The sequence below is a fragment of the Aphis gossypii genome, chromosome 1 (genome assembly GCF_020184175.1).
Source record: "Aphis gossypii isolate Hap1 chromosome 1, ASM2018417v2, whole genome shotgun sequence".
Classification (NCBI taxonomy): Eukaryota; Metazoa; Arthropoda; class Insecta; order Hemiptera; family Aphididae; genus Aphis; species Aphis gossypii.
This window is the reverse complement of record NC_065530.1, coordinates 83,066,909-83,087,104: the sequence shown is the minus strand read 5'-3', so window position 1 is coordinate 83,087,104 and position 20,196 is coordinate 83,066,909. Positions and strand designations below refer to the sequence as shown.

Here is a 20,196-nt window from a genome sequence, read left to right as displayed (position 1 = left end):
TTAAATTTTAAATAAAACAATCTCGCTTTTCTCAATGAATGATTGTTTATTGTCGTATGTAACCTTTTACTTTGCTGAACACAGGGTTAGGGGATGAACGGGATGAGCTTTTTTTTAGCGCTGAAAACGGGCAGAGATGATATACGCCGACCGCTGCCGCCGCCGTACTAAGCGTGCAGTCAAGCGCAGTCCGCGCGAGTCGCGCTCATCAAACGCTGACCGGACGCCGCGCGAGCAACATGTCGGCGAAACGCCTGCAGCGACGACGACTGTTATACGACGACCGACGCCAACACTCCGAGACCACCACCGTATTTTCTTCGTCGTAGTGCGATCTCGATGTCGTATTTTTTATCGTTTCCGCTGAATTTTCTGTTATTGAAAACTCTGTGATCGGAGTACGACGATTTCGAACGCCGTAAAAATTATTTTTAATATTGTCATAATATATATTTGATAGCTGCTACAGTTTTCGGCACCGCGACCATGCAAATAGCAGTGCTCCGGGCCCGGTCGTTCGCAGATGACAACTCCAAACCGGTAAGCTGCACATTAATCAAATTTTATACAAATATAAATATATACAATGAATTATTCTATAATTTTCATTTATTATTATTTTCACATATTATTATAAGTTGATATCTCATCGCGTAGTCGTGTTTACAATATCTATACTATAGGTACTATGTACAAATGTATATACAATCGTATTATACTGTATTAAGTATACAACCACTGGATCGCCCTTAAATATTAAAACACTTAGAGAATTCAGAAAAATTAAGTTTAATTTGTTTGATGTTTTATATACCTGGCGTGAAAAGTAGTGTATTGACTTAGAACTCCACACATTACAATATACCTATTATTAATATTATGTTTCATTCGTTTCCTGTGTATTACTTCAACTAAAAAATATGTGATAGTCACATGGCATAATATACTAATAAGAGCTAATTATACGCATACCGTAAATTGTATTTGTCTTTCTCGCATTATAGTGTCGTGTATTTAAAATGATATAATTACCTACATATTAGTAGATAATTTTGATGATATGTATAAGGTATTCACTTAAATGCGCTTTATCGAGTTTTCAAATATATATTTAAGTACATATACTTATGTATAATATGGAATGCTAGCTTTATCCACTTAAACTTCACTTTCGAGCTTTTATTTTTATATTTACAGAAAATTGAATAATTTTACATGACAATAATATATATTTGTTACGAGTTTATGACTTATGATCATTATCTTCTATAATAGTATGTTCTTTTAGGCACCTATAAATTATGTTTTTGGTCTTAGTATTTAATATTCATGTCTACGATTTGTAGTAAAGCACGTGACCGGGTATGTAATATACTCGTATTATATGTTAACCATACATAAAAAGATTATTGGCTTCGTTCATAAATTATGTATAGGTGTAGTTGAGTACCTATATGGCTGTATAAATATTATTAACATCACAGTGTTTTGCGTATAGTGTTTCTATATGAATAATTATTATTAAATATCGGTATTAAAAATTATATAGATATTCATATTAGGTATAAATGTATGATATTCTCCAAACAGTATTAATTTTTATATACCTTATTTTATGTAATTACGTAAATCTAAGTCAGATAAAAGAATCTATATCAATATTATGATAAAGATTAGATATTAAAATCTGATAATCAATTATTTATCTCCTATTCTAGGTATGCATTTTAAAATTCATTCGCAAAATATATCTTATTGCAAAATTTTAGAAACCTCATAAACCGTTTTGATTGAAATACACCTTTATATACTAAATATAAATAAGTACTAATTCAAATTTATTTATAGACTATCTGAAACTGTAATTATTAAATAATAATTATAAGTATAATTAAAGTGCCTATAGTAGCTATAGTTTAAGGAGTAATTAATATATCAACGTGATTCTTTTATGTTATTTTCTAAATATAATGTAAAAATATGATACACGCAGCGAAATTAAAATTAAAATTGTAACAACAAAGCGAGTACAATGTTAAAGTACAAAAAAAAATATACGATTTAAGTTTGAAAACTATTTATAGCCTTGTTAACTATATTATGTACCTATTTAAAGAACTTTTTTTTGTAATTTATATCAACGTATATCATTTATTATATAATATATAGAACTTGTACAGGGTATAATAAACGGTTGTTTAACGGTGTAGACTATATTTATAAATACGTGTTAAAGTGTTATATGATAAATGCTGTTAATTTTTTCACTTCACTTCGTGACTATAATATAGGTGTACACAGTACACGACGAATCTACTTACATTTCGTCACCTATCCATTAGCGTGGACGACATTGTAAACGTTTTATTATAAGTTAACAGCTTGTTGAGTTGGTGTTTGCGTATAAAATAATATATTATATGCGCATATACATACATTGTATACAATTATTGTTTGCCTATAATATGTAAATATGCGGTGCGAATGTATATTTGTGTGTATACGCCTCATTTAATACGCCCGTTCAATGACACAGTTTGTAGATACACCTAATAATATATTCCTAATATAATATACACGAATTCATACATATATATATATATATTAAATAATATAAACACTGAACATGATAACACGTATAATATCGCAGTGATTGGTGACTGTAATTCATCGGGGATTGGGTGTTTTACACGAACGAAATTATTATTTGATTGATAGATGACGGGCAAAAGCTCTCGGGTAGTTATATTTTTTTCCCCGGTGAAAATGTTAAGCTCGAGTCCGAACCTACAACGACAAGGGTGGTCCATCCATCATCGCCTACGATCCGCTCCCATTACTCTTTGTATACACACACATAAAAACAATAAGTATATATACTGCGTAGCAAAAGTATAACATCGTTATTTTAAGAGCACATAATATGTTTAAACACATTTCCTGTTGTCATACCTCTATACCTATTATTACTATTTTTTCCGCGGCGTAAGTAACCATATACACATCACACACAAGCGCACATTCACCTATGCACATGGATAGTGGCGTAGCCAGCAAGTAGGCCTGATAGGCTAAGGCCTACCCACTTTTCTTCAAAAATGAATGTTTTTTATTTAATAAAAATATTCATTGATAATCCTTATTCCATAAAAATTTCGGGCCTACCCAAGAAAAATTGTCTATAAAAAAAATAGCTACGCCACTACACATGGTAATTATTATATTATAGGAAAACTATACTAAATTAGAATATTAAATATACGCTTATATTTACAGATTTACGAGCTGCTGTGCGTAGGTAGGTTAGTGCATGCGAATTTTTAGTCGTTATATCGAAACTTTGTCGGGCGTAATGCATATAAAATTCTATTAACACATTAATAATAATATAATCGTAAATATACAGAAACAATATTGCAGTACATATACGTATATGTATACATAATTTCTGCGATATAAAATAAGAATGAACATATAATAAACATATATATACATAGAACGAATATATATATTATTACGTTTATAGTTGCGTTATAGTATATATATAATTTCTGAAGTCTATACACTTATTCGCGTAATATAATATTATTGCTCGTCGAAAGACTCGTGAAATCGCATAAATTAAGTACTTATATACATATAGTTTGTCATCGTATATATATGTTACGAGTGAAGTACAAAGGTACCTATATTATATTATATACATAATATATATTATGTACAGTTTATATGCAAGAAATTAGCGCAGGCGAAACAACATATACATTATATGTATACCTACAAAGTTCTTACGACCATCATCGAAACTATTATATCGTCCCAGCTACAGTTTATATACATATATAGTCACGTTTAACCTATACTTGCAATATATATATAACTGTAAGCACTTTCCGCGTCTCTCGCACATTATTATATTGTATTACTATAATACAGGTACTACTACATTGTTATATTATAATATTCGACATCGTTTCAAAGGCCGTCACCGATTTCTTGCACCTTGTGTGTATATAATAATATTATATATTTATATGTATATATAAGTACGCCATTCGAACAAAGATATATATATATACCTTCTGCGAATATAATGTATATATTTTATATACAGTAGCCCGTGAATCTATGTATATAAGTATGGACGAGAGGTGGGGGAGGGCGAAGAGACACGATCGAGGGGAAGGCATGTGTTTCTCGTGCACACTGTAGATATATATACCTACCTATATAATATATATATATGTATGTACACTTTGCAGCCGCTTGTTGTTTTGCAACAATTGCATCGCCCGCCCGCCGCGACGGTAGCCCTCTTTTGTTTACAATGTCGCTAATGGATTTCGTCGTGTCCCGGGAGCTCGGTTGTTCGCGCGCGACACTTGTTTCAAACGCTCGCGTCACCTCACCGCCGACGCCGACGTCGCCGCTGCCGTCACACACATGCGCGCGCACGTCATATACACGTATATATTATATATATATATACATGGTCGTTTGCCCCACGTTCGTCACGCGTGCGCACCGCTCACACGTCACGTCGTTTTCTTACTAAATGTACATTATACATAGTGTCATAAATATAGTTCGTTAAATAATTATTTGTCACCACCCTCGTCGTCATCTCTCATCCGTAACGCGCGTCTATAATAATATAAAATGATTTCGCGATGCTTTTATGTATAGGTATACTTATCATTCATAAATATATTTTGTTGGATTTAAGGTATTTATAGTCTATATTCTAGCTATTATACGCATATAGAAATAGGTATTTCAAAAAATTCAAAAAATTAATTTTTATTATAATAAAATGATATGATAAAAACCTGGAGCTATACATCGACTGATTTATTATAATATATATAATATTCTATAACGTATGCATTATTATTATCTGCATGTATCAATGTACTTTTGTATCTAAAGTAAATTGTGATTATGGAATTATCTATAGGTAGCTCCCAATCGTTGTATTATGATATATGTATAGTATAGGACTTTAGTTTTTTGATAAGCAATAGGTAAATATAAGTAATAATGTATCCTATTCATACAGCTGTAGCTACTATTTGTTTTGCAGAATTATAATAAAAATATATACTATACTATATACATATAACATATATATAGTGACATAATTTTTCATTGCAAAAATAAATTACACGAAATTCTATACTTATATACTACTTGAAACGTTCAGTTATTAACTTGTTTAACAAAATATTTATCTATTTATATCTCATTGTAAAATACAATATTCATTTTAAACATCGTAAAAAAATGTTTCAGAATAACATTTTGTGTGTATTGTTGTATATTACATGAGCATTTTTGTGAGTAGAAATATACGAACATAATATATAGTTTATATATACTGTTAGATTTAACGGCGTCGCTTGAGATTTTCTTATCTTATATACCTTTGTATTTTATTTTTCAAACTAACAAATAGAAAAAAACGCAAGTCGTGTAAAGCGCTTTACATCATATGATGTAAAATATTTTACATAAAAGCAACGATATGTATATATTGAAATTTTTTCATCATCAAAAGTATAAGAAGACTTATTTGAATCTGCACTGTACGTTATATTGTATTACTGCTCTATATAGGTGCGATTATTGTATGACTAACCACTCGCATTGTGTCATTGTCATCCCCTTGTAAATAATGAGTACCTATATTTTTTCAAAATATTTTTTGATTTTGTGATTAGAACATAATTTTTGGACAAAAATTGATATAATTCATCATATTTTTTCCGACAAAGTTTAATTATAATTTCATAATCTCGAAACAAATTTTGATATTTTTTGAACCGCACGTATATATGTATATATACTATAAGTAACACTTATATATGTGAATTTACACTTACCGAACGAACACGGATGTTACGTGACAAAAGAACCACTCTGTATAAATAAATATAGGTATATACAAAATAGACGCTAACAATGATGTCTGCGGTGTGTGCTTGCGTCTGTGTGTGTGCACACAAGAGAGTGTGCGAGGGGTGACGGTGTGGCCGGGTGGAGTATTAAAGGCGGGTAATGCGATTGGGAATGGGCGCGGCTTCTTCGTCACATCACCACCCCTCCCCCCACGGATCAGTGTTTCGGCGTGTGTGTGTGTGTAGGTTAGTAGTATACAGTAAAGGAGAGGTGACAACTATATATAAGGATAATGTGTTTGTGTGTGAGTATACTATATACATCTAACGATAAGCATCGTGTGCACACGACCGCGGGACACGGAACGACGACGAATAGCGAACAAAAGTGTGTGTATATATAATACGCACAAATGTGTGTGTGTGTGTGCGTTAGTCGAGACAAATTCGAAAATGTAAATCGAAGTTAGCATATATCAGCGTATACACACGCACACGGACACGTACACACAAAAGAGAATAGACTGTTTTTTTTTTATTATTCGACGCGTGCAAGTACGGTGGCGGAACGGTTTTTTATTTAGGTACACACACACACACACATATTGGGTATATAATCGAAGATGCGTTATAACCGTCGCCATATATTAAATCTGCACCGCCTATTATGCGTATATATATCATGGTATAGTAGTAATGATAATAAATATATAATAATATCGTACTATTATGTGTTGTTATTATATTATATTATTTGCGTTGTATAAAATATAATATTGTTTTGTATATATCATCGTATTATTACAATAATAGTGTAGCGGTCGAGCTGACCGCCCGCAGAGTTTTTGATTCTCATCATCGTTCGTTCACAATACATAATATTCATAAATACACATATAGGTACTCGTCTATTATTATTATAAAAAGAATATCGCGTGTTATTTATGTGGTTTTAAACGCGACCGGTATGATATAATAATAATAATATATATTATTATACTTCCGCTCGCGTGCGTGTGTGTGCGAGAGTGATTAAAACGACCAATACGCCCCGCGAGTAATGGACAAATTAGTGCGGTTTCGACGTACCCATTATACCGTTTATATTTTTGAAACCAGTCGATTTCCTCCCGTTTTCCATTCACCCGTCGTACTACGGTCGCCGCCGAGCCCGCATAATTGTGACACACGTCATTGGGTTTACGCGACAATCGAAATTTAAAAGGCCATTTTATCATACATATATACAGATATACCTATATGTAGTGTATACATATAATATTGTATTATGAATTCTCCATGGCGGTTTATCATATATTATATATATATATATACAAATTTATATGTATACCTACTACGGTGATAATAGTTTTAACAAAATGAATGTCAACGATTTATTTCGACCGACCCGTTTCGCGTTTGATCGGCCGCTAAATTTATAATAATAAATTACGCATCACGTGCGTATTTGAATAAAATATTAAAACATAAATAATCTCGTAGTTTATATGTGCTGCATATATGTATATATAGGTTTACCGTGATGACATTATGCAGCGAGTGTGACACCGGTGTGGTTTAGATACGATATAGGTATAATAATGCATTCTGCAGCATTTTACTATAAATACCATCTATAATATATTCGTATTAATATTAATATTAAAAAATCAATTTACTTGATATAGCAAATATGGATATTATTGGGGCCGTGGTCATATACATATATTATATATTTATAAATCAATCGTCAATTTTTTTTTTTATTAAATTAAAATTCATCTAAAAAATAAAATATAGTATACCTATATTTTTACTGATTTTTTTTTAATGATGACTTTATTGTTTTCACATATATAGGTGATTATAATATACTATATTATATACAAGATGCATTAAAAACATAGACATTTTAACATTTTTTAACATTTCTATATAGATATAGAAATGAAACACATTTTGAAAATTATGTATATTAGAACATACCTATATCTATATAGGTACAAGTATATTAAATATAAAAACACGATTAAGACTTAACACGTTTATAACACACACTGCAGCACCCATATACCTACGCGGCAACTTATTACTTTCCAACTATATCGAATAAGTACCTAAATATTAAATACATATAAACCGCAGATATCACAGTGACATTTCGGATTTATTATTGTATGATGTGCAACAAATACAATTATAAGATCATCATCATATATATAGGGCTATTAAAAAACCAAAACACAGATAATAATTAAAATCCAAATGCAAACATACAATATTATAATTCGTTTAGTAATTTTCAGAGGGGTGCGTATATAGGGACGGCGCATTTTGTACTTCATACATGCATGCGAATCGTTATTTTTAAGTCTCTCCGATTATAGGGTTGTCTCTGTATATAACGCAGCATATTATTATTTCGAAGAAAGGGTTTCGCGAGTCGTATATAAATATACGCTGGACACGAGGCAACTTCAGTTTATAGCTGACTGCGATATCGCTGCTATTTATACTCGTTTTTCCGCGTATATCTAAGCTTTACGGGAAAACACGCGCGGCGGCCCTGCACCCTACTGCAGCTGCGGTAGTGCGGTCATATATACGAACGGATTTCTTTTTTGCACAACATCGCCGCACGCTTCGCGACTCGATTATAAACAATATATTTATATAAAGCAGCTACCGCGACGACAGTATATAATAATCGTACAGTATTATATACCAATAACACGGTATATAATAATAATATATGGAAGATAAAATATAATAATAATATTATAATTATTTACCTATACACAATATAAGTACGCGTGTCGAGGGAAAACACGTCTCGTCCGACGGCGGCCGACCGAGTGCGCAGGGTGCAGTGCGGTATATTGTAAAAAGATCGACGGCCGGCCGCGATAACCGTCGGTTGGCGGGGTGGTGGTAAACATGGTCGTGTCGCGGGGAACGGTTGGCGGGTTGGGCGTGCGTAGGAGGCGCTATCCGTCGAGGCGGTGCTCCGCGCGCGCGCTCTCTCGCGCGTGTGTGTGTGCGTTTTTGTGCGTGTGTGCGCGCGTTCCCCTACCGCCGCCGCCGCGTTTCCCCCGCTCCCGCGACAGCCTCCGCCGCCGCCGCCGCCGTTCGTTCGTCCACCGACACCGCCGCCCCGTACCGCACCCCGCCGGCGGAACACTCGCGGCCACTGGGCGCGCGCGCATCTACACCGCGACCCGCTCCTGTGCGTGCGGGCGTCCGTGCGCGTGTAGTCGGCCGTACTCGCAGCGCACGTCTCTCATTATAGTACGCCGCGCCGCGGACAAGTCGCTACCGCGTAAACGTCGTCGTAGTCGTCGCCGCCGTCGCTGCCGCCGCCGCACAGCAGTCTGTCCCGCATAACCGACCCGTGTCGAACACGAACGCGCTGCTACCTCGTAACACCTACAAATATTGTTGTAGCGTATACCTGATAAATTTAAAAAATAATATTGTTTTATATAAATATATTTCTCGTCAGAAATAACAATAACACGACATATTATTATTTACGGAGAATAAGGTACGGCCGTTAGGTGTGTTCGTTTTTTTTTTTTTTTTTAAATCTTGTGCCGACTGCAGACTGCGGAATATTTCGGTTTCGTAATTTTTTTTCTCTGGTTTTTCGGTTTTCGTTTTTTATTATAACGTCGTCCACACTTCGACCGCATATAGGCGTGCGGCCAATGAATCGCTGCGCGAATACCGCAACCACCGCAACGACCCGCACCGCCGCCGCCGACGACTGCACCGCGGCGACGCCGGCCGTTGTTGTCGTAGTGGTCTCGTAGCACGCGCGTCCCGCGAAAACGTCTCAAAACCGCGGGTCTCCCGCGTACCATGACTTCTCAGTTTTCACAACAACTCGCCAAAAATATCGGACATCAGGTAAGAACGAGATGATCAATATTATATATGTATAGGATATGGTTTATATCAATACGATATTTTCTATGTAAGAGTCAACATGTTAGGTACATATAAAAAAGTTTAATCGATTCGAGTTATGTACACAGTTCTCTTTTTCTATTTCGTTTTTCCTCAATAATTGGTTATTGTCTTTGTCGAAATAGTCAGAAGAGCTCGAAGAGCCGCACGCGTTCAGTTATATCGTGATAAGTCACGATATTTTGGTTTACACTTTAGATATTGAAATATAATTTAAATTTCTCGAAAAATAAATTTTAAAGCTGGATCATTTCATCAATTGTACTTGCAGCAGCAAAATAATGTGTTTTTGAAATTCGTTCCGGAATATTTATTTCAACTGTATATCTTATAAAATATCTATAGGTACTATTCTATATATCAATCAATTTAAATAATGGATATTCCTTATAGGCTTAGCTACCTTATTGTTGTTTTCATCAGTTGTTTTCCATAGAATAAACATTCATTTTCAACGGTTTTTGAAAAGAAGAATCAAATAAAATAAAAATTCGCAAACTGCTATAATACCTATATATAACTATTTTATTGTATATTCTTAATGATAATTATTTGAACTATTGACACATCTATGCAGGTACAATAGGTACCTAGTGCACTTGTGACATATAATAATTTAAAATTTTTTTTTTTTGATTAATGCTACTTTGTTGTGTCTGAACATTACATAAATTAATATGTACCTAATAGAATTAATTTGCATACCTAAACTTAAACATACCTACTTTTGATAACCACTGTTTATTATTAGGTACATTGGAAATTATTCGATAGGTATATATACTATTTTGGTACATGCCATTTTACAATAATCGCTCATATATTATATATTTGTAAAAATATAAAAATTCTATTTTGTATTACAATTCTTATATGCAATAATAATTAGGTAGAGGTAGGTAAATATTCTAGTCGTATTATTGTGTACTAACTACATACTACAAAACACTTGTTACACACGATTTAGATATATTTTATAAAACTTGATAAAACTAGGTAGGTATACACGTTTGAAGTGGGATGTATAATTAGAACTTTTTATTAAGTACGTTTCAGTCATGATATCTTTCCGCGAAAGAAAATCATTATCTCGAATTTGTTCTGATTATATACGAATAACTAAAATATTACGTGTATGTAAATATCTTATGACGTTATCGAATTTTTAAATACATATATACCTAGTATTTATTGAAACAAACGTAAATCAACACTTTTAAAAGCATTATTCTAAAACCATGAAAAAAACACTATTATTATAGTATAGCTATTCAATTATTATTATTACAAACATTTCGATTGTTAATTGTTGTACTCAATTAATAAAATATATTATGAGAATCTGAATTTTATTTGCAAAATGTTAGGAATACTTAAGAAATTTTTTCGATAAATTTGTTTACAGATCGACTCTGATTGCGTTTTTTAAACTGTTTACAATCGAAACTCAAAAATTATAGATTTATTATAAGTACCTAATAGTTACACAGTCATATAAATTATGATTTATGAGTATCGCAAAAACGACCATTATTTCTCTGTACATTTTTTTTTTTTTTTAGTAAAGTCGTGTACAATAATATAAATCTTTAAGGCTATAAATATTAACGCGAATAAACCGTCTACAAATAACTGTTAATAACTGTATAGGTATACCTATAGCTGGTGCCTATTGTTTTATTTTGGAGTGTACGTCCAGATATCGCGGTATATCCAGATATCCTCTGCGCGTATATATAGATCTACAAACCTGAACATTATACACGTATAATACCTATATTAGTGTGCTTCTAAACAAAAAAAAAACCGATAAAATGCCAACGTATAATCTAGTATAGTACCTACGTATGTATATAAAATCGGAGTAATTTTTAATTTTTTCGAAATTTCCGTCGACCAGTTAATTTGTGGTGGTGTCAGTCCTAACCTGAAATACATGTACGTGGTATTGTAATGTATATGTATACGTGTGTGTGTGTGTGATTTAATAATATACTCGCTATTTTGGTTATCTCGGGAAAAGCCGCCGCGGCCAATCTACACAGCGTGCCGGTCGCCCACCCCGACAATAATAATAATAATTTTATTATTAATATTATATTCAATAGTCAATACACCCATCGTACGCATCATTAGACGCGCGTCCGTTGCTTGTGTCCGATGTTCGCGTGTGCCTTCCGAGTGAAGTTTAACAATTAGGTATAATGTTGAATAAGAAGTAATAACACACTGTTGTACAAATATACTTTCGCATTTTAAATCGTTCGGTAATCGTCATATAGTATTATAATATAATACAGAACTGTTAACGTTTCAAATCGCTGTATTTATATACGTGATATATATTACGCTCGAATCTCGGCTCGAATGCACAATGTTCCTCGTCTACAGCAGAGGTCCCGTAAGTAAAAATATTATGATAAAATATTGTACTACGTACACTGTATTTGTAGGTAGTCGATCGTTTTTGATTTTGTTCTACGCCCCGATCTCGATCACATAATTTTATATTATTGTACCGCGATGTTGTAGGTATAAGGCGACAGCATATTATATCATGCACGATCGAAAATTCGTTTTACATTTTTACAATTTTAATCCGACCGAACAATTTTAAACTAATAATTTTCTTCGCGAACGGCGACATCAGTACACTATTATATCTGTATTATATACGGTCGGCGGCGTATATTGTACCCGCATAAAGGTATAATAATATTAAGCACGCGCCGTCTTCTTATGTATGATACATTGTGTATCACTGCACATAATATATAAGAAATGTGTGCTGAGCCCATTGTACCTATATATACTGGAATTGTACTTAAAGTATAATAATATACGTTTACTTACGGTATAACACATATAGGTACCTGCAATATTATTATATATTTATCGCGTGTATACTTATGTATATAATAATAAATTATAATTATTGTTCGGCTGCTATATGCCTACTGTATAATAATATAATATAAAAAAACCCGACAATTGTATTTGTGTGTGTATGTATGATTGTGTGTGTGCATGTGTCGTACGGTGGCTGAAAAACAAATTACACGTTGAATACTAAATGGTAATGCGGCGACGGCGGTCCTACTGACCTATAGACAATCGAGGCTCCAAAACAATATCACGTTTATCGATTCAATATAGTTTGTAATTTGTATTTCATTCTATTGTGTCATTTCTGCCGTCTCGGCGAACAAAAAAAAAATATCTAAAACAATCGAAATCAAAAAAAAAAAACATCATATTACTATATACCTACCTAATATAATATACCTGTATGCAATGACATGGCATATACGGTGGTGTATAACTCACATAATATTATTATAACGATGATATATTTTGGCGCCCACGCTTAGGATTTCGGTTCTTGTCACCGTCGTACTGCAATATATACGCACTATTATCTACTCTATATAATCGTCCCCATAATGTCCCACGTAGGCACAATATTAGAATATACCTCATTGTTTAAATAAATACAGAGTGTTTTCGTACTTAAAACTTAGATATATTCAGGAATGTATATTAATTGGTACATAGGTACCTTGGTACCGTGTACTCATGTCTATACATGATTTGCGGTTCTAATGCGTAATAAAAACAAGTTGTAATTTATTAATAGATTATATGGTACCTATATACACACGCCGACTATTGGTATCCGTGTTTGGGGGGCTTGTTTTTATCAAACGCATAATAATGTGTAGTTATACATGAATAATTACATATTATACATTTGTATAATATTATGTTTCTTATAAAGGCGATATCTATATAGAATCGCCTTATTAATTATTAATAACCAGCGTGGTATAGTTCTAATTAGGACAGCAATACAGGTCATGTATAGGCATTGTAATTGTTATTATTTTTTCGCTTTTTTTGCTCCTATTCGGTCTCTTCCGCGCGTGCACAAAATATAGCCGCCTAGTTTAAATAATATAATTATAATATAATTTACGTATAATCGTCACGCTTAAAAACATGCGCTAATAAATTCATTGTAGTTTATACCTGTTTACCTAATATTCATAAGTAGGTAAATTATACAAATTATATACTTAGTTCCGAAAATTATTTTCGTCTATTATTATGTATACGTTTTTTTAGCCCAACGTTCACTGATCAAAACGACATTTCAACGCAAACCAATAACTAAATATTTATACACGCGATGATGATCGTCGTGCCTTAAAACTCTCATACAGCGTCCGTTTTATATATATTTCACCAATGTGTACGCATTGAATTATATGATAATATTACGTTTCTTCAACGTAGGCTATTGCGCTTTATATGTTTCTGTGTATAAATCATAGTAATAACATAGAAGTAGGTACGCGCATATTGACGCGGCAGTCCAGGTCAGAACAAACGCGACTGTATTAGGTATTATTATTAAAAAAACAAAAATTCGTTGCACTATTTATATATATATGTACATAAGTTATAGGTACCTACACCTATATAATATTGTTTTCGGAAATTCAATCAAAACAGATGAATATATTATATGTATATATAAGTGGGTACTTGCGAAAAAATTGATTCCTATATAATACCCTCTTTCGCACCCCATACTCTGGTGTTATATTATAACCATATATATTATTTTTATGTGATTTTTCTTGAGTTATCGCCTTTGCATTACTGCGACCCCTCTTTTGAGAAAAGTGTAGATTATAATATATATATGTATATAGATAGATATATTATGTGTGTGTGTATAGCGTGTATATTTATTTGTTTTCGACACGCAAACGGATTATCGCGTGGGCGACAACCAGCGCTAACGATGTTTGCACCGCGCGAAATCTAATATCCGACTTATAGCCGTGTGAAGTTCTATATACTCAGCCGAGTGAAATATTTATTTATTTACCCACCGGGTAAAACGTCGAAACGACCAGATAAATTCAAACGAAATATGTCATCTTATATATTATTATATGCACGCACTGCAACATGCGTACTATCCTATAATATCTATTCGGAACGATAGTAAAGACTTGTATGTCGTTCATAAACGGTTTAAATGGAAAAATATATACGTACATAATTTAATTATATATATAATGTTGTTAATATTCTTATACATTCATTCGGATGTTTATATTATTACTATACCTTTTGCACCAACATAAAACACAAAAAATTTTCGGTATTCATATTCCTATGTATTATACTTACCATAAATATCCTTATTAATCTATGTTCACAATTATATTATATTCTTTTTACGTAATATATATTGTATAATTAATTTTAACTTAAAATTGTCATGTTATAAAACATTCAGCAACCCGTAGTTTTAATTGAAATGATATCTCAGTATGTGTTTATGGAACGCGTATATCTACATACACATAACATTTGTCTACATATTGTTTGTAATGCAATAAAACAAACGATTATTATTTTTTTTTACACAACAATACTGTGATGTAACTTATGAATTTAGACCGTAAAACTACTTAAATATAAAATAAAACCTTTTAATATTTATTTTAAATTAGAATCATTAACATAATAGTAGTACCTATAACAAAATATATTAAACAAAAATATGAAGAATATAAAATCGTAATTTTATATTTATAAAGTTTAATAATATAGAATTGTATAGACTGTAAATAAATTTATTTTAATTGAAACGCATCATTATAGTAACATTAGTTTATTACGTAATATTATGATAAACATAATGATATATTATGTCCGGATTCAAACATAAAATGGAAGACTTAAATAAACGTAATGTATTGTGTTCAAAGTCGTAATTCAATATGTTTCAATGATATGTTTAATACATGCGGGCTCATTGCGTACAATATGAAATTGGGTAGGAGGAGCGTAAATGGTTGCCGCCATTCGTTCTACTTTCGTATAATATATTATATATTATAAAATAATAGCTTAAAATTTATGGAGGTGTGCGTCTTAGCAGTAATATTTGATGACATACCGTAACCAATAACAAAACGTGTATCCTAACGAGTATTTTAATACCAGACTTTTCTCAGACTACGTCTGCAGGTAACTCCGATTATCACGACGAATTACCGTTTTACCAGTGACTCCGTGCACGGGTTGTGGAATAATACGCATTGATTTTAAAACAAATTCTCGATTTCCGCATCAATCTCGGACGCGTATCCCTTTAAAAACGCACGTTTATCGTGCGGCGGAAACGATAGCGGTTCATGTTACAAAAAATTGTAGTATTGATATCTGCAACTTACAATTCCCATACGAAGTCTCCGAAGTTCTTGTAACGGGAATTTTCGAACTGGCCGCTCACATAGGTGGTTACAGTACATACTATACCCATCGCGTACAGTACGCGTATTATAATACTTATAATACCGTTCCCAAACCCTAACCGCGTTCACCTATACATGCGATAGCGGTTTTACGATGCGCGGATTCGGTTAAAAAATAATTTTCTAAAGATCTATATATATCGATAGCAATATCCTGTTTCCGTACGGTATCGACAAAATTTACATTGGCGGCTATTACCATATATAAATTGGTATACAGGTGTAAATCCGTTTCTCGCTACCGCAAAATAGGCATACTAATATATATATTATATGTGTATGGGAGCAGGGACATGCATCGCGAGGAAATCGTTCGGTCGGATGGAATCGAGTATAATATGTAGATGTAAACGCATATATATGTGATATGTGCTACACCACATCCCTTTTAAGCGTGCACCCGCATATAAAACCATAGTAGAACTCGATGTACCGTTATACTCGTGGACCGCGACACCTAGGTAGCTATACAACGTCGACCACGATATGACTGCACCGTATAACACACGGTCGGCTTGTCACTCATATAATAATAATAATGGTATGTATTATGTACGTCTATATTATACATCGAGTGCACAATTTTCGTTCGTCCAATCCGTCGCTTCGCTATAATATCTCATACAAATCGTTCGGTTTTTGTGCAAAATATATAATTTCGCGTATAATTGTTACGTGTCAAAAATCGCACGTCCTCTTGTACACGCTGCTGCAGCAGCCTTATTTATAATAAGTGTTTGTCGTTTGTGTGTGACTCGCTCGTCCAAATCCAATCATCCGTGTGACACCGCTCGTCACCGACCGCTGCAGCAGCAATAACGACAACTGTCAAAAAACCTAACAATAATATAACAACAATAATGTTACACATATCCGACACGGTTTTTAACGGTACGAATTACACGGCTCGTTGACTCTGGTCTGTCGTCAACGACTCATTTATATATATGTATAATAGATATTGCACATTGTTTTTTTTTGCCTCGCTGTTATAGGTATGTACTGCACATTAAATCACTGCGTGTTTTGCGCATCTTGCAGTTATCTACGTTATATTTGTGCGAAATTTATAAAAATCGGTGTTACGTAGTTCAATAACACTTTCTTAAATTCTCTAAACGCATTACCATTTGTATTATATATACCTGCTCTTATACACTTCCGCCGTTTGCAGGCCCTGCGACACCTATACTTATATATGTATATAGATCTCGAATCGAAACTTACTAAATATAAATAAAATGCGTCACGAGAGTTGATTGCAGTTTGGGTATATGCGTTTAAAAATTATAATGTACTTATTGTAGATTTTTCGTTTTCAGACCGCATCTTTAGCGCCGCCGCCGCAGTCTCTGTTACCGCAGCCGCCGCACACGTCTTCGTCGTCGTCTTCGAGCCCGCCGCCCTTACAGCTATCGCTCACCGCGGCCCGGCGACACACGTCCGTCTCGCCACAACCGCCGTCCTCGACCGCAGCCGGCCACAACTCTTCGCCGCCACCGCCGCCGCCACCCACTCACCAACCGCGGTCCACCGTCGGCGGAACGACCACCGCAGCACCGCCGGCGTCACTACCGTCCACGGCACCGTCGTCCGTCGGCGGCAGTCCCACCACGGCCGTAGCCACGGTCAGCACGTCCACCGCCGCGGCCGCGGCCGCCGCACCTCCCCGGTGCTGCGACACCGGCCGGCCCATATTCACCGACCCCATCACCGGGCAGACGGTCTGTTCGTGTCAGTACGACCTGCTCAGCTACCAGCGACTGGCCGCTTCCGGTGTTCCGGCCCTGTCCATGTACACCGCACCGTACCCCGAGGGCATGGCCGCCTACTTCCCGGCCCTCGGCTCTGACCAGCCTCCGTTCTACTCTGCCGTAAGTCTATCTGTGTTTAAATTTTATTATATTTCGCGTGAGAACGTTTATTATAAAGGACCCTATAATGCCATTATAATATTATAGGTATAAATTTATTATTATTGAAAGATTTTGTTTATTATGTAACGATATAATATGTTCATAAACAGCTATGATTACACTTTTGTTGGTATATCCGATCGAGAATGTTCACAGAAATATTTCGTTTTAAATTTACGTGGATATATATAGGCGTTGATGTCACTGTACGATTAGGGTTTTTTTTCCCCGTGCCGAGTATTTAAGAACGCCGATTCGATGTGTGTAAGCTATATTATAACATATTATTATATGATTATCATTATTTTAAATTGAAACACATACTCGCTCGTTTTCACATAATAATAATAGGTATAATATCTATAATACTAATCAGCTAAAATTACGAACACAATCTGATTTAAATTTGCCAGTGTATATATATACGCGAGGGAAACGCATCGTACGAAACGATAATAAATTACCTTTTACATTAATATGCATTTTAAACAACATATTATTTTAAAATAATTGCGGGGAATTATATTTAGTATTATCTATTTATACCCGTGCGTGTAATATACCGCAGTTATGTGTGTATAATATGATACCTGTACGTGCGCACGGGCAATATATCATTTGAGAAACCTATTTCGGTTATATATTTTATCTGTGCCCTGCTGCAGGTATATCATACGATATAATATTATGACAACGGCATACTGTGTACTTGCAGTGTACTCTGAAAAATTTACCACGTAATGTTATCAACCTTTTAAACACGATTCACGTGTGTTCGGCATATAACGAGTCGCTATAGCCCCAGTGTAAAAATTATATACATTATACATATTATATTATTCTAATGTTATGTATAGCTGGTAAATTCACGTCGCACTTCGGTCGTCGTTCTTAACGCGATTCACAACCCCTTGTCCACCACGTGTACCATCCGGCGTATCTTATAATATCCTCTATATATACCTGTATTATATTATAATATAGTATATAGTATTAAAATACGCGTTTGCGGGCGTTTCATGTGTGTATATCATATATTAAATATGTTTATAATATTTGAATGTATCGCTTAACATAATTCATAAATATATTTCATATTTATCGAGAGAATATAACAATAATAATATATTTCCAGTTCGTTCGATATAATATATATATATATATACGTCATTATAAATTATAATATACAAAAGCTATTTCACGAAGTTACACTCGCTTATATATTATGATGTATATATTATAATATTCTATGCAACCGTATTATTTTTCCACAAGATCCTCATATATATGCCGTGTAAAAGTACTTATTTATAAAAAACCATATAATTAGCATAATATACATCGTATTTTTTCCTCTCCAAGGGATATACTGAACGAACTAAAAAACCCATCATATTCCAACACGTCACGTCCGTGTCACATATGATATACATATATATCGCGTCATGTATAATGCTCGAAGTGACGGCGTAGTGATCCATTGTCGTACACACACATACAGACGCTTATATACACAATCTATATATTAGGTATATAGTTAAGTAGTCTGTACCCATGTTCGTTGTATATAGGTACACATTATATATTGTGTATACAACGACCGCGGTATACGCGGTATACGTACATCACGTGGGTAATACTACTCATATTATATTTGTGTTATAATAACGTTAATAAACGAGTTCACCCTAATAACGCTTATTGTATGTATATGATAATATATATTATTATTATTATTATTATTATTAATATTATATATATATTTTTTGTATGTGCGCAGGCCGCAGCGGGACTTGATCTCAAAGAGAACTTGGCAGCTGGAGCTACATGGCCGTACCACTCGGTCTATCACCCCTACGATGCGGCGTTTGGGTACCCTTTCAACGGGTGAGTACCCCCAAAAATACGCACTATATGTACCCACTAGGGTTGTATTTAAGGGCAGAGGCATAACAATATATTATATTATTTTACGCGTCCGCGTGTGTACGCCGTGAGCATATATATATACTCGTATATGTATGTACACACGTATGTATATATTGTATATATGTTGTTCACCTAAAACAACAATGC

The 20,196-nt window shown here is 33.9% G+C and overlaps 1 protein-coding gene across 2 annotated transcripts in view; it reads left to right on the top strand.

Moving 5' to 3' along the window:
* The first annotated feature begins 209 nt into the window (after positions 1-209).
* The window catches only part of LOC114131537 (homeobox protein caupolican), a 40,503-nt gene continuing 20,516 nt past the window's right edge, over positions 210-20,196 (top strand). The window contains exons 1-3 of one of the 2 annotated variants that reach the window (XM_050203891.1): positions 210-540; positions 17,527-18,078; positions 19,901-20,007. In XM_050203891.1, coding sequence (XP_050059848.1) covers positions 487-540; positions 17,527-18,078; positions 19,901-20,007 — 713 coding nt within the window. In that variant the 5' untranslated portion in view covers positions 210-486. Of the gene's footprint in view, positions 541-9,173; positions 9,807-17,526; positions 18,079-19,900; positions 20,008-20,196 lie in introns of those variants that run through there. The other variant, XM_050203894.1, reaches the window with a different exon arrangement.